Here is a 15,547-nt window from a genome sequence, read left to right as displayed (position 1 = left end):
ATTTTAAGTTAACAAAGTGTGGAGCTGGATGAACACAGCAGGCCCAGCAGCATCTCAGGAGCGCAAAAGCTGACATTTTGGGCCTAGACCCTTCATCAGAGAGGGGGATGGGGAGAGGGAACTGGAATAAATAGGGAGAGAGGGGGAGGTGGACCGAAGATGGAGAGAAAAGAAGATAGGTGGAGAGGAGAGTATAGGTGGGGAGGTAGGGGGGGATAGGTCAGTCCAGGGAAGACGGACAGGTCAAGGAGGCGGGACGAGCTTAGTAAGTAGGAAACGGAGGTGCGGCTTGAGGTGGGAGGAAGGGATGGGCAAGAGGAAGAATAGGTTAGGGAGGCGGGGACAAGCTGGGCTGGTTTTGGGAAGCAGTGGGGGAAAGGCAGATTTTGAAGCTTGTGAAGTCCACATTGATACCATTGGGCTGCAGGGTTCCCAAGCAGAATATGAGTTGCTGTTCCTGCAACCTTCAGGTGGCATCATTGTGGCACTGAAGGAGGCCCATGATGGACATGTTGTCTAAGGAATGGGAGGGGAAGTTAAAATGGTTCGCGACTGGGAGGTTCAGTTGTTTACTGTGAACCAAGCAGAGTTGTTCTGCAAAGTGGTCTCCAAGCCTCCGCTTGGTTTTCCCAATGTAGAGGTAGCCACACTGGGTACAGTGGATACAGTATACCACATTGGCAGATGTGCAGGTGAACATCCGCTTAATATGGAAGGTCATCTTGGGGCCTGGGATAGGGGTGAGGGAGGAGGTGTGGGGGCAGGTGTAGCACTTACTGTGGTTGCAGGGGAAGGTGCCGGGTGTGGTGGGGTTGGAGGGGAGTGTGGAGCGGACAAGGGAGTCATGGAGAGAGTGGTCTCTCTGAAAGGCAGATAAGGGTGGGGATGGAAAAATGTCTTTGCTGGTGGGATTGGATTGTAGATGGTGGAAGTGTCGGAGGATGATGCGTTGTATCCGGAGGTTGGTGGGGTGGTATGTGAGAATGAGGGGGATCCTCTTGGGGTGGTTGAGGTGGGGGCCGGGGTGTGAGGGATGTGTTGCGGGAAATGCGGGAGATGCAGTCAAAGGCATACTCGGCAACTATGGAGGGGAAAGTTGCAGTCCTTGAAGAACGTGGACATGTGGGATGTGCGAGATTGAAATGCTTCATCCTGGGAGCAGACGCAGCGGAGGTGGAGGAATTGGGAATAGGGGATGGAATTTTTGCAGGAGGGTAGGTGGAAGGAGGTGTATTCTAGGTAGCTGTGGGAGTTGGTGGGCTGGAAATGGAGCTGTGGGAGTAGGTGGTATTTGTTAGGTTTTAACGAGATAACTTCTCATCCTTTGAAACTCAAGAATACAGACTCTGTTTCTTTCTTCATAGCACAGGCTCACCATCTTGGGAACATGCCTGATGAACCTTCACTGCAAGTTGTGAACTCATAGATTATCAGGTTTCAGGAGCTTATCAACGTTCCATTCCATTAAAACCTTCTAATAATAATTAACTTGAACTCCTCATTTCCTCTAAGCTCTTAAATCGCCAAATATGAGATACTTCCTGTACTTTCCCCAAACTGGATGCTGACTTTCCACCTTCAAGAGGGTTCCTGACTGAGGAGGAGGCTCCATTGTGTTGCTAGCATCTGTAGAGTCCTGGACTGTGTTTGATTGTGTGACGTAGGTGGAAAGGAAACTTACAAAACATTTTTCTACTGGCTGATCTTGATTATTTTTTTGCTTCATCCAGGATGTCTACGGGATGGGAGGCTTCTGGGGAATTGGAGAAAGCTCTGGTTGTTACAAAATTGTAGTCATGATTAGCTGATCCATGCATGCGTAGTTGTGACAGATGGACAAGCTGAACTTCTACTACTCACTATGTTCAGGAGAGGAGGATCCTCAACCTAATAGAATGTGTTCCGATTTTGGAGGAAGTGCAAAAAGGGCCAAATGGACAGCAGCAAGCACCATGCACGGCAACTGTGCCTGGATACACAAGGAGCGAGTTCAGCTGTAGGAAGTAGCTCAGATAAATCCACTCATTGTTGCACTTAGCTCAAACACCGTTGCTTGTCTCCACAGCACTGAGAATGCACTATATCTTCAAGGAATTTAAGCCTTCCACAAGTGAGTGAAACAAAATAACGAGAGGGTTTAGGAGAGGAGATAGAACATAGAACATTACAGCACAGTACAGGCCCTTCGGCCCTCGATGTTGTGCCGACCTGTCATACCGATCTCAAGCCCATCTAACCTACACTATTCCATGTACGTCCATATGCTCATCCAATGACGACTTAATTGTACCTAAAGTTGGTGAATCTACAACCGTTGCAGGCAAAGCGTTCCATTCCCTTACTACTCTCTGAGTAAAGAAACTACCTCTGACGTCTGTCCTATATCTTTCACCCCTCAATTTAAAGCTATGCCCCCTCATGCTCGCCATCACCATCCTAGGAAAAAGGCTCTCCCTATCCACCCTATCTAACCCTCTGATTATTTTATATGTCTCAATTAAGTCACCTCTCAACCTTCTTCTCTCTAATGAAAACAGCCTCAAGTCCTAGGAAACCTCCTCTGCACCCTTTCCAAAGCTTCCACATCCTTCTTATTATGCGGTGACCAGAACTGCACACAATACTCACAAGTGCGGCCGCACCAGAGTTTTGTACAGCTTCACCATAACCTCTTGATTCCAGAGCTCGATCCCTCTATTAATAAAAGCTAAAATACTGTATGCCTTCTTAACAGCCCTGTCAACCTGGGTGGCAACTTTCAATGATCTGTGTACATGGACGCCGAGATCTCTCTGCTCAGCTACACTACCAAGAATCTTACCATTAACCCAATACTTTGCCTTCCGGTTACTCCTACCAAAGTGCATCACCTCACACTTGTCTACATTAAACTCCATTTGCCACCTCTCAGCCCAGCTCTGCAGCTTATCTATGTCTCTCTGCAACCTACAGCATCCTTCGTCACTATCCACAACTCCACCCACCTTGGTGTCGTCTGCAAATTTACTAACCCATCCTTCTACGCCCTCATTCAGGTCATTTATAAAAATGACAAACAGCAGTGGACCCAACACCAAGCCTTGCGGTACACCACTAGTAACTGGTCTCCAGGATGAACATGTCCCATCAACTACCACCCTCTGTCTTCTTTCAGCAAGCCAATTTCTGATCCAAACTGCTATATCTCCCACAATTCCATTCCTCCGCATTTTGTACAATAGCCTACTGTGGGGAACCTTATTGAATGCCTTGCTGAAATCCATATACACCACATCAACCAGTTTACTCTCATCTTCCTGTTTGGTCACCTTCTCAAAGAACTCAGTAAGGTTTGTGAGGCACGACCTTCCCTTCACAAAACCGTGCTGACTATCCCTAATCAATTTATTCTTTTCTATATGGTTATAAATCCTATCCCTTATAACCTTTTCCAACACTTTACCAACAACTGAGGTAAGGCTCACTGGTCTATAATTACCAGGGTTGTCTCTACTCCCCTTCTTGAACAGGGGAACCATATTTGCTATCCTCCAGTCATCTGGCACTATTTCTGTAGACGATGACGAGTTAAAGATCAATGCCAGAGGCTCGGTAATCTCCTCCCTGGCTTCTTAGAGGATCCTAGGATAAATCCCATCCAGCCCAGGGGACTTATCTATCTTCACCCTCTGTAAGATTTCTAATACCTCTTCCTTGTGAACCTCAAACCCACCTAGTCTAGTAGCCTGTATCTCTGTATTCTCGACAACATTGCCATTTTCTAGAGTGAATACTGTTGAAAAATATTCATTTAGTGCTTCCCCTATCTCCTCTGACTCCACACACAACTTACCACTCCTATCCTTGATTGGCCCTAATCTTACTTTTGTCATTCTTTTATTCCTTAAATACCTATAGAAAGCCTTAGGGTTTACCCTGATCCTATCTGCCAACAACTTCTCATGTCTCCTCCTGGATCTTCTGAGCTTTCTCTTTAGGTCTTTCCTGTCCACCTCGTAGCCCTCAAGCGCCCTGAGCCTTCACATCTCATCCTAACATAAGCCGCCTTCTTCCTCTTGACCAGAGATTCCACTTCCTTCGTAAACCACGGCTCCTGTGCTCTACAGCTTCCTCCCTGCCTCACAGGTACATACTTATCTAGGACACACAGGAGCTTTTCCTTGAATAAGCTCCACATTTCTAATGTGCCCATCCCCTGCAGTTTCCTTCCCCATCCTATGCTCCCTAAATCTTGCCTAATCTCATCATAATTGCCTTTCCCCCAGCTATAACTCTTGCCCAGTGGTATACACCTATCCCTTTCCATCACTGAAGTAAACATAATAGAATTGTGATCGCTATCACCGAAGTGCTCACCTACTTCCAAATCTAACACCTGGCCGGGCTCATTACCCAGTACCAAATCTAATGTGGCTTCGCCCCTTGTTGGCCTATCTACATACTGTGTCAGGAAGCCCTCCTGCACACTCTGGACAAAAACTGACCCATCTATAGTACTCGAACTATACTGTTCCCAGTCAATATTTGGAAAGTTGAAGTCCCCCATGACAACTACCCTGTCTCTCTCACTCCTATAGAGTATCATCTTTGCTATCCTTTCCTCTACATCTCTGGAACTATTCGGAGGCCTATAGAAAACTCCCAACAGGGTGACCTCTCCTTTCCTGTTTCTAACCTCAGCCCATACTAACTCAGTTGACAAGTCCCCAAACATCCTTTCTGAGATGATGAAAGGCCGTTCTTGCTGGCTAGTGAGCCAAGAGCCAAGGCAAAGTTTCAGGGTAAGGGTTAGCAATACGGGGCTGATTTACAATAAATATCTTGAATTAAGCATAATTTGTGGAATTCTTGAAACCAGAGAACTGATGATGGTCAGTTAATAATTATATTCAAGAATGAAGGCATTAGATTTTGGGGCACTGTGGATATAGAGGATTGTGAGGCAAGAAAATGGAATTGATAAGAGTTGCCCAACCATAACTTTATTAGCTGGTAGATCAGTCTCAACAGGATGTCTGGATCAGTCCAATTCCCATTTCTTGTATTTTGTTCTAAAGCTCCAGCTCAGCAATGGAGCATATCAAAAAATAATATGTTCAAACTCGTCCATATATTCAACTGTCCAAGCTCCCGTGGGTTCTGATAACGACATTGGGTATTCACTGTCTGATAAAGCTATCACTCAACAAGTGTTGGTGAATGGAGTCCCCTTAGCTCAGATTAGAACTAAGCAATACATCCAAGACAGAAACAAGAAGTTAATCTTTCTGGTGTAGTCAAGTTCGTCAGGCTTGCAAGAGAGTTTGTGTCCAAATATTAATGTGTGCTCCTATTCACAGCTAATTGTTCTTCCAGGTAAAGTCTATTTTACTCTCAGAGCTAAATTTCATTTGCATTTGCTGTTGCGAATCCAGATCTCATTTTCTTTTGGCTGCAACCCGTTTTGAAACATATTTACTGGAGCAGCTGTTGGTACAGTGTCAAAGTTAGAATAATTTGGAAATGTGAATCTTCAGCCTCTCTTTCTCTCTCTAGTAATCAATTACCAATTTCTGGTTAAGTTTTCATTGGGCAACCTCATTGAAGAAGAGGATAACAGTCCCACTCACACTTAGACAACAAGGTGTAGAGCTGGATGAACACAGCAGGCCAAGCAACAGCAATGGAGCAGGAAAGCTGAGGTTTCGCGTCTAGGCCCTTCTTCAGAAATGGGAAGGGGGAAGGGGATTCTGAAATAAATAGGGACAAAGTGGGGTCGGAAAGAAGATGAATAGAGGAGGAGAGACGACAGACAGGTCAAGGAGGCAGGTTTGGAGCCAGTAAAGGTGAATGTAGGTGCTGAGTTGAGGTGGGGATAGGTCGGTCCAGGGAGGACAACCGGTCAAGGAGGTTGGATGAGGCTAGTAAGTAGGAGATGGGGTGGGGCTTGAGGTGGGAGGAGAGGAGAGGTGGGAGGAAAGGTTAGGGAGGCGGGTACGACCTGAGCTGGTTTTGGGACATGGTTGGGAGAGGGGAGATTTTGAAGTTTGTGAAATCCACATTGATACCATTGGGCTGCAGGATTCCCAAGCAAAATATGAGATGCTGTTCCTGCAACTTTCCTGTGGCATCATTGTAGCACTGCAGGAGGCCCAGGATGGACATGTCATCCAAGGAGTGGGAGGGGGAGTTGAAATGGTTTGAGGCTGGGAGGTGCAGTCGTTTAGTGTGAACCAAGCAGAGGTGTTCTGCAAAGCAGTCCCCAAACCTCCGCTTGGTTTCCCCGATGTAGAGGAGGCCACAACGGGAACAGCGGATACAGTATACCACATTAGCAGATGTGCAAGTGAACATGTTTGATGTGGAAGGTCTTCTTAGGGCCTGGGATGGGGGTGATTTGCAACAAGTACAATTGCAACGTTTGAACGATGTTTGAATAGATACATGGAAATGACAGGTTTGGAGCAATATAGGCCAGGAGCAAGCAGGTGGGACTACAGTCAGCATGGACTAGTTGGACTGAAGGGTCTGTTTCCATAATGAATGACTCTACTACTCTTAAGTAATTTAACAGAAGTTAATACCTATTTTACAGTTATGCAAGTTTCAGAAATGCTTACTGATATCAACTACTTCTTTTTTAAAAAAAAGCTAAATTCAAATTCTTAAAACAACCCTTCTCCAGACCTGAAACATCCAGTTTTCCTGCTCAAAGATGCTGCTTGGCTTGCAGTGTTCAACCAGCTGTACACCTGGTTACCTCAGATTCTCCAGCATCAGCAATTCCTACTATCTCTCCCATGGCTATTTTCTAATCATGTTGTCTGGATTATTTCTTGTGCTAAAACAGTGTGCCCTTCAACATCATCCAATGAACACAGAGATCCAATTAGATTAAGCAAAACTTAGACCATTCAAATCATGTCATGCCTGCTGCAAACACAGTTGATCTATATAACGTCTTTCACAGCCTCGAAAATAACCACAAAGCACTTCAGGATGTTAACTACTACTGGTGTAGTCACTGTTCTGGGGAAAACAGCAGTCTATTCGTGCACAACAGTCTACCACACTGATGAGATTAATGAACAATGCGATGTCTGAATGTTAAATATCAGGCCAGGAAGACAAAGAACAGCCCCCTTGCTTTTCTAGAAATGAGTCTTTTCAGCTGAAAGGGCAAAGATCTCAGTTTACATCTAAACCAGTGCACTTGGATTTTGTTTTGGAATTTTAGAGCTTGGAGCCATGACTCTGTCTCAGCAAACATGAGGCACAGTTGATACGTCAAGTTTAATAGGTTGTTCGTGTGTCCAGGTCAATGATTTTTTTTTCTATGTTAGTGAGGGTATTCTGCTGTGCATGCAATAATAGTCACAATCTCAGCACTTCAAACCGTCCGTATAACAAGTTTCTTAAATACAATGTTTTCAATATTTGCCTTTCTGCAGTTTTTGTGTGAGATGTTTACTAGTCTGACACTTCATCGTGGGCTCTGTACTACACCACCCCCTGCTGGCAGAAGGACAACATTTTAGTGACATTTTAATTGCCCAAGTTACATATTCGCCCTATGTCCGTACCGACCATTTGGAAACAAAACCCAATTAGACTGACTCACCTGCAAATTTTTTGCAGAGGCCAAGTCATGTTTAAAACAAAAACGTCTAATTTTTGTTACCATTTATCTTGGATTAAGGTTAGAGGAAGGTCAAATTGTGCAGAGCATGTCACCTCGTTCAGGAGCTGAGAAAGAAAAAGTCACACTGCAAGAGCACAAGACAAGGGTTGCACTGTTTTTATTTTGTTTTTTTTGTACACTTGGCCCTCGTTGGTTATTCTGACTTATGAGCTTTATACAAACTGTTCTCAAAGAAACATTATTCAGAACATAGAAAACAATACAGACTCTGAATATTAAAAAGTGCGAATACATCCTGTTAATAAAACATAAATAAATTATCAAAAGGCAGCAACACATACTCATGCATCTGCCCAAAATAACTTAAACATGGTTTCAGCAAACAGGTAATCTAATTTACAAGGAGAAAGCTACACCACACATGGGTCTGGGAATTGGGCCAATATTGGTTGCTTCTCTCAACTATTCCGTGTTCTTTTTGAAGATGTGCTGTTCCTGAAGCTTCATGGGGTCATTGGCACAGCTCCAGGCCTTACGCAGGGTGAACTGAGTGCAGTCAATGTCCCAGATGGGGTAGATACCTCCCTTACCCAGGCGGGAACCAGCAGTGAGTGCCTGGTTACGATGGCGCAGGCACTTGGTTGTGCCTGCAGGGAGAACTGAGGAGCCATGGGTAATAAGGCGCTGTTGCCACAACTGGTTAAGCCCCTTCACAGAAGCTCGCTGACCCACTGACAAACTCCTGTGCTCCCTGTTGTTTGTTACAGATTTGCAGCATCCACAAGTGTGTTACACGGGTGGAAGAGGCAGCGTGCTCCCAGTTCCTTCCTTTATTCCAGTGTTTAATGAAATTAAAAGGTTTTGGAAGCTAAGTGTACAAAAGCCTCACAGAAAATACAAGGTGCCATCTACAAACAATGAAGCTGTCCAAGGCAATTCCTGACATAAAAGTTAAAACCACCTACTTTTTATTGATTCATGTAATTCACATCAGTCTGGTAGCGGCCAAAGTAGCGAGAATCAGTGTTTATACCATTGCTATGTACAAGTCTTGATTCGGGTTTCAGACAGTACCTTGGGTAAATAACAGCCTAGGAGCTTAGGCACAGGCAGCTGCTATTCCCACAAAAAAAAAGTCCTCCCAACTAACCAATGTATACTCGGAATGGTTCTTTAGATTTCATAATAAAGTCATTAATTTTGGTTTATGCAAGAGATATAGATCTGCTTGCTCTATAAATCTAGTACACGATTCAATGTATACTTAATCTAACAGGCCTTCTGGCCACAAAGAAACTTCAATATAATTAGGTGTTGTTGGGTACAATTACAAGGAATTTAGTGTACCTTCTGCCGTCACTAAAACATCCATATAAACCCATTGTTGGGAGATACATGTCACAACGCTATGTAACACACCAGACCATCAGCTGTGAACTTGGGAGTGGTAAATTAGCCTTCTACCACAAGGCAATTAATCTGAAATTGCTCAAATCTCTAAAATATCATGTAACGCAAGCACTTGTCGATGTCGAGTTGATGAACAGAGCCACAGTAACCTCACATACAGTAAACATACCTCTCCCCTCTACTGTGAGAGTCTCAAGTCCCGGCATCAGTGTTCATTGGCACCTGGCACAACCTGCCTAGACCCTGCACTTTCCCAAGGGGCAGTTTGCACTCCCCACCCCCCATGCTAAATGTTACAAAACCAAAGTCATTGAAATGCCACTTTCCCCCACCCCATCTCAATTTTTACTGGAACCGTTCAGAAGGTCCAAGTTTTAAAGTGAAATCACAGCCCAACAATGAAATTGTGAGCAATACTAAAGCATGAAAAGCAAGAATTTTTACAATCCAGTAACTGGTAGAAATGTCAGTGAAGAATAATTGGAACATTTACTAGAGATTTGTTTTGTTTCAAACACCATTAACAAACAGGCAATGAAATTCAGTTTGGAGTCTACATGTTTACAGCTTATGATTCTGTTCAATACAAATTAATTAATGTACAACCACTCGCATTGATCTCACACCCAGGAAGAAGAAACAAATGTGCAAACAAAGGAATGGAACCAAACAAACCCAGAGTCCGTAGTGTTTGAATTTTGCACTTGATTCAAAGTCCTAAGGGATAAACTTACTACAAAGTACCTCAGTGCATTCAACGTGCTGGTACTTGCATAGTAATACATTGTGTTAAGTGCATGCAGACAGGAGCACGAACAGCCAACACAACAAGCTTATGTGGAGACCTCCAGTTGCGTAAAGTAAAAGTGCAATTGGGTTCGGTGAATTGGCACCTGAATTATTACATCCCCTCTACTAGTCTGGGCAGAAATCCCAACTTCCCAACCAGCAACCTTGGCATAGCTGTCATCATGATGTCCCCCAACACCAGGCGAATACAGTTGCCCTAAAGACTTGCACTATCAACTGACACTTCAAGGGGAAGGCAAGAATGAGACATTGCAGGATTAGTTGGAGGGATGCACCAGCCCACAGTCTCTTCGGGCCCATTGGCTTCAATGTTGTGTTTAGCTACTTAACAGTGACTATATTTCAAATGTACCACACTGGCCATGAAGCACTTTCGGATATCCTGAGAACATGAAAGGTGCCATTATAAATACAGCTTCCTTGCATCTAGCCAGTCGCACAATTTAAATAATTGCAGCCCTTCCAGAAATTTTAACTCCAGATTGGTGGGATGGACACACACACACACACACACACACACACACACACACACACACACACACACACACACACACACACAGTTGCTGTTGTGTCGTGCTTTGCACAATTAAAATCAAAGCCAAAATCTCTAGCTTCTCTATACAGAGAGTGCAACCTCCAAATGATGATGAAACCAAAGCTCAAAAAGCTACTTTCAGTACTTGTTTCATTCCTGTGGGTAGGACATCACATGCAGTTCCCATCCTGCTTCAGAAAAAGCACTTAAAAGTGCTTTTATTTATAAAATATTTTACAAGTTTAAAAGGCAAATATCAGCATAGTAGCACATTGCAAACACACCCTTGTGAGGGCAAGAGTAATGAAATGTATGAAACTGAGCAGCATAAAGCCAGTTTCACAATGATTTGACTGTAAACACTATTTCCATTAAAGCCTCCTTAAGTCACAGCTCAAATATAAGTGAATCAGAGCAATGTTTTGGTTTAGCTGGTGTAATGTTGAGGATTCTAAGCTATGATGATTTGAAATGAAGCCTTGATCTCTGGCCAGGAGATTGGAGAACAGGAGAACAGGAATCACGAAGTAAGTTTTAGAGCTGACCTTTTGTCCCAATGATCACAAAAATTACATGAGGTGTGGAAAGACATTCAACAGGAAAAGGATCCATGATAGATTCAACAACATTAAGTAACTGACAAAATTCACAAAAAGAATGATTGCTGACCCTATAAGATTACATTATTACATTAAAATTAATGTCAGTATTTATAACCCTGAAATGTCACTGGACAAATCTAAAATGTAGTGCCTGACCACGGGCAGTAGAAACAAATCTAACAGTAAATTTTCAAAAGGAAATTAGATAATTACCTGAAAAAGAAAAGTATGTGCAGGATTATGGGGGGAGCATTGGAAAAACTGGATAGTTATTTCTATGAGCTAATAGGCACAATGTGTTAAATGGCCCCCTCAGTACTATAAGCTTCTACGAAATCAGAAATCAAGCTTTACGATTACTCCTGCAGGGTCAGGAAATAGAAATAAAAGCATTATGTGAAAAACAAAAAGTAGCAATTTCCTCCGTACTCAGAGTCTGAACGTCACTCACCATTATCCTGACCTAGGTCAGCTGTGTGCTTATTCCCCATATGAAAACTATTATTTGATTATCTTTGGTGCACAGTGACCATGAACTTTCAACAGGGAGACTGGAGTTACCAGCACACTGTCTGGTGACCCCAGAATGCCTTCCCTCAAGCTTCTGACATCTCTGTCTAGGACAGGAAATCTCAAAGTTCAGACTCAAATATTACACAGCGCTTAATATTTACTTATTTCTGTCTAAAATTTGAGCTGTATTGTTTCCTTGGAAGATTGATCAGAGCAAAGCCTTTGCAACAATGTGCCAATAGGTTGCTGCATGCTACGAAATGGCAGAAAGACAGATGATGTGCTTCTGGCAGGTGAATGCAACAGTGAAGCGAGGACCTGTTGTCCCTTTTGGCAGTATGGGGTTCAAAACCTTTGACCCACGGAGTCTGGAGCAATAACTGAAGTTGAAATCACCAATTCTGTTAAATTACAGATAGTCAAGCTTTTGATAACCACTTGATGACATACAAACTAATCTAAAACTCGCTCGCCAAGCTAACAAAATGTCAGATGCATCTCATTGTACTTCTCCACTCTCTTCTTTCTGCTACATAGGAGCTGTGATCATTTTAAAGTGACCACAACGCAAGAGAAATAATCAGCGCTCCCATTCATTCCTTGTGTGTTCACATGAAGTTTGCTGTTAAACACTATTTAACATGCAAACAAATCCTCACTGGAGAAAATAAAACTGATTACCTAATTTGATGGCTTCCTTAGAGCATGCAGTAGTCATGTTAGTCTTAAAAAGAACATTTGTAAAAAACAAAAAACTTTTAAAATCAAACTATTCATTGAACAGTACATAGTGTCATTCACCAACAAAAATTCTTTAGGTCAATACAAAGTGCTGTGTTAAAACCCAACAGAGAAGGCCAGCCTCTGTGGAGAAAAACAATAAGTCCCATGATCCTCGCATACTACATATCCATTATTTGGTTTGATGGCACAACAAATGCACTTAAAATCAATATCCTCCCTAACCAATGTAGGCACATTAACCACAAAAAAAATTAAAAACTTCCTCCAACGGAAAGCCAGTGTAATAAATGGAGAAAGTGAGTAAGAAAGAAAGAAAGGAAACGGGAAGAAAGGAAACGGGAAGAGAAAAGAAAGAAAGGAAAGAAAAAAGAAAGGAAGGAAAGAAAAAAGAAAGGAAGGAAAGAAAAAAGAGAAAGGAAAGAAAAAAGAGAAAGGAAAGAAAGGAAAGAAAAAAGAAAGAAAGGAGTCATAGAAACAAAAAAACAGACTACCATTTTTGGGGAGCCTTTTTCCTTTTGTTTTTTTTTCTCTCACATTTACTTTTTGTTATGGCGCACAGAAGACTGCATGCCGCTAGTGACAATCTTTCTGGATTTAAATGTTTTTTCTACAGGTTTCTTCCTGCTTGTCGGAGACTGAGCCCCCACCTCTGGCAGTGCTGACTTGGATTTAGTAGCTGGAAGCAGTGGACGTTTCGTAGGATTGGTGTCTTTGCTCGACAGCTTCCCTCGCTGAGCCGTTTTACTGGTCAGGTTCAAGGCTGAGGCAGCAGCAGATGGCGGCTGTTCTGTTGTCATTCGTCTTCCCTCTTTAACTGCCCCCTCACTTGGCACCTTTTTCGTCACCATTTTGGTGGGCCCATCTGTTGTTTTCTTAGCAAGAATATTGCTCTTTCCCAAGTCAGCTGACCTCCGACTCTCTTTCTGCCGCAATGCTGACCGAAAGAACGACAGTCCTTTGTCATCTGATTTGCTGCTGTCCCTTCTCAAGTCAGTCCTCGAGCTAGTATCGGATGATTTTGCTTCTGTCATGGAGGAGCTGCTGCTCGAATTCCTCAGTCTCCTGTTCTCCAAACGGCTTCCTGATTTAGCATGTGACAACCTGCTTGTGCTGCTAGCTTTAGAAGATGATGTCAGCCTACGCTTTTCAGGAGAAGGGCTGCGTTTCGAACGACCCTCAGAAGTCTTGGACCTTCCTGGCACCTTTTTGCGTGTTGGGGAAGGAGACTGTGGAGAAGGCAAAACCAGCTTTGCTTTCTGCTGATACACTGATAACGCTGACTCTTGACTTTTAGCTGTGTCCCTTCGAAGAACAGAGTTTGAAGAAGAATGTCGGGCTCTCACTTTTGATTCTGCCTTTTCACGAGTGACAGAAGCCTTCTGGGGATTCTTGTGTGAAGAAGAAGAAATTAACTGAGCTCTGGATGAAGAGCCTTTGGCCTGCTCATGAAGCACTCTAGAAGTAGTGGTCTTCTTCTGCAGGCTGTCAGCATTCGCTGTTCCAGACGCAAGACCTTTCCTTTGTCTTTGCTCTTCCACAGAAGAAGCGCCACTAATACTTGGAGAGCGTGGGCTGCTGAGGCCAGGTGTGCCTTTCCTATTGTCTAAAGCATCCAGCAAAGGGCTCAGAGTGTCCAGTCCTCCCGAATCATTGCCACTCTGGTCCAGCTTTTTATCAAGGGGCCGGCTCTGTCCAGTTGCCTTTCCTGTGACTCTCAATTCCTCCTCCCGGACCATGCCTTCCATGACTGCCAGGGGTGCCCTGCCAGACAGTCCGGCATGAGCAGCGGTCTGGACTGGCAATGGAGAGTTGCCTTGGTTGGGGCTCCTCCGCCCCAGTAGGTCTGCTGTCGGAGATGGGCTGTGAGTTGGAGAATCAAAGGAGAATGGCGATGGAGAACTGGACCGCATGTGCAGCTTGCTGGATAGCGACCTCTGAGATTTAATTCCGTTCTCATTGAGCACCAAGGGACTGGCAAACGAAGATCTGGACGACAAACTCTGGCGTTGGACACTCCTCACAAAAGGCCGAGTAGAAAATCCACCTGAACAACAGAAATAATTAATTAATCTGACCTTCAAACTGAATAACAATCATGAGCAGCCCTCATGTCACAAACCTGGGTTAAACTTCTTTATGATGTCATATTTACTGCACCAATGGTACAGACATCATAAAGCAGAGTCAGCATCTTCTGTCCTCAGGCCTTGGAATTAAAACTGCACTGCTATTAAAATTTTACCATGAAAATGTTGTCTGATGTGCAGTAGCAGTTTCTTCAGGCATCACTGTGGCTCAGTAGGCACTCTTGTTCAATATTAGATCATTAACACTTTCCCCAACAAAACCCAACACTCCACCCCGACCCCCACACCACTTGTCCCAACTTAGAGGCTTGAGCGCCTACCTGAGTTACACTTCAGTGAACAAAAGGAGTGCTGTATTGTTACAAATGCCATCTTCTAGATGAGACATTAAACCAGGATATCACCTGTTCTTTTAGGTGATGTAAAATATCCAGAAAGAAACAACTGGTTCTCCCGATTGTCCCAGTAACATGTGCCCATTAACTAGCCTGCTAAAATAAATTGGTGCTTTTTCATTGCTGTTTGTAGAATATCACTGTAAACTGAACTCACTATGCAGTGATGGACAGAGAAGAGTTAATTTGCACAACATTCCTTACCGGTTGAGAACCTCTTTGGGACATCTGGCAGTCACAAAATAATTAGAGACTCCTGGAATGATAAAGGCACAGGAGGAAGCTGTTTGGCCCATCCTATAAATGCCTACTCTCTGAAAGAATTATTCAATTAGCCACTTTCTCTGCTCTTTCCAATAACCCTGTAAATTGTTCCATTTCAAGTACTTAGCCAATTTCCTTTTGAAAGCTGTTGCTGATGTGTAACTTGCCTTCAAGTTATACACTATAGATCAATACATGAGAAAGGTGCTATACAAATGTACATTTTTCTTTCCCAATGTATCTTGGAAATTTTTTTAAAAATGGTAAACAAGCATTTGCATTTGTATAGCACCTTGCATGTACACTGATGGCTGAAGGTGCTTTAAAGCCAATGAGAATTACATTTTAAGTATACTTACTGTAGTAACAAATATCATTTATGACACACAAGTAACAGGCAATGACTACGTTCAATGACATTCAACAGCATTATTTTGCTGAATCATCAACCAACAAACCATGTGGGGGTTACCACTGACTAGAAACTGAACTGTACAAGACATAGAAAATCTGTGGGTACAAGAGCTGGACAGAGGCTAGACAATCTGCAGCAACTAATCTATCTC

At 43.4% G+C, this 15,547-nt stretch overlaps 1 protein-coding gene and 1 long non-coding RNA gene across 2 annotated transcripts in view; one reads left to right on the top strand and one right to left on the bottom strand.

The window, feature by feature from the left end:
- LOC125462298 (uncharacterized) overlaps window positions 1-13,623 on the top strand; it is a 46,461-nt gene extending 32,838 nt beyond the window's left edge. The window contains exon 3 of the long non-coding RNA XR_007249637.2: window positions 12,849-13,623. This is a non-coding gene — a long non-coding RNA (uncharacterized LOC125462298). The remainder of the gene's footprint in view (window positions 1-12,848) is intronic.
- usp31 (ubiquitin specific peptidase 31) overlaps window positions 7,773-15,547 on the bottom strand; it is a 121,925-nt gene continuing 114,150 nt past the window's right edge. The window contains exon 16 of the mRNA XM_048552168.2: window positions 7,773-14,279. Within this exon, the coding sequence (XP_048408125.1) occupies window positions 12,772-14,279 (1,508 nt within the window). The 3' untranslated portion in view covers window positions 7,773-12,771. The remainder of the gene's footprint in view (window positions 14,280-15,547) is intronic.

This window comes from Stegostoma tigrinum, chromosome 23, assembly GCF_030684315.1.
Source record: "Stegostoma tigrinum isolate sSteTig4 chromosome 23, sSteTig4.hap1, whole genome shotgun sequence".
In the NCBI taxonomy this organism is placed as follows: domain Eukaryota; kingdom Metazoa; phylum Chordata; class Chondrichthyes; order Orectolobiformes; family Stegostomatidae; genus Stegostoma; species Stegostoma tigrinum.
The sequence above is the reverse complement of the archived record's forward strand: the minus strand, read 5'-3'. Positions and strand labels throughout refer to the sequence as shown.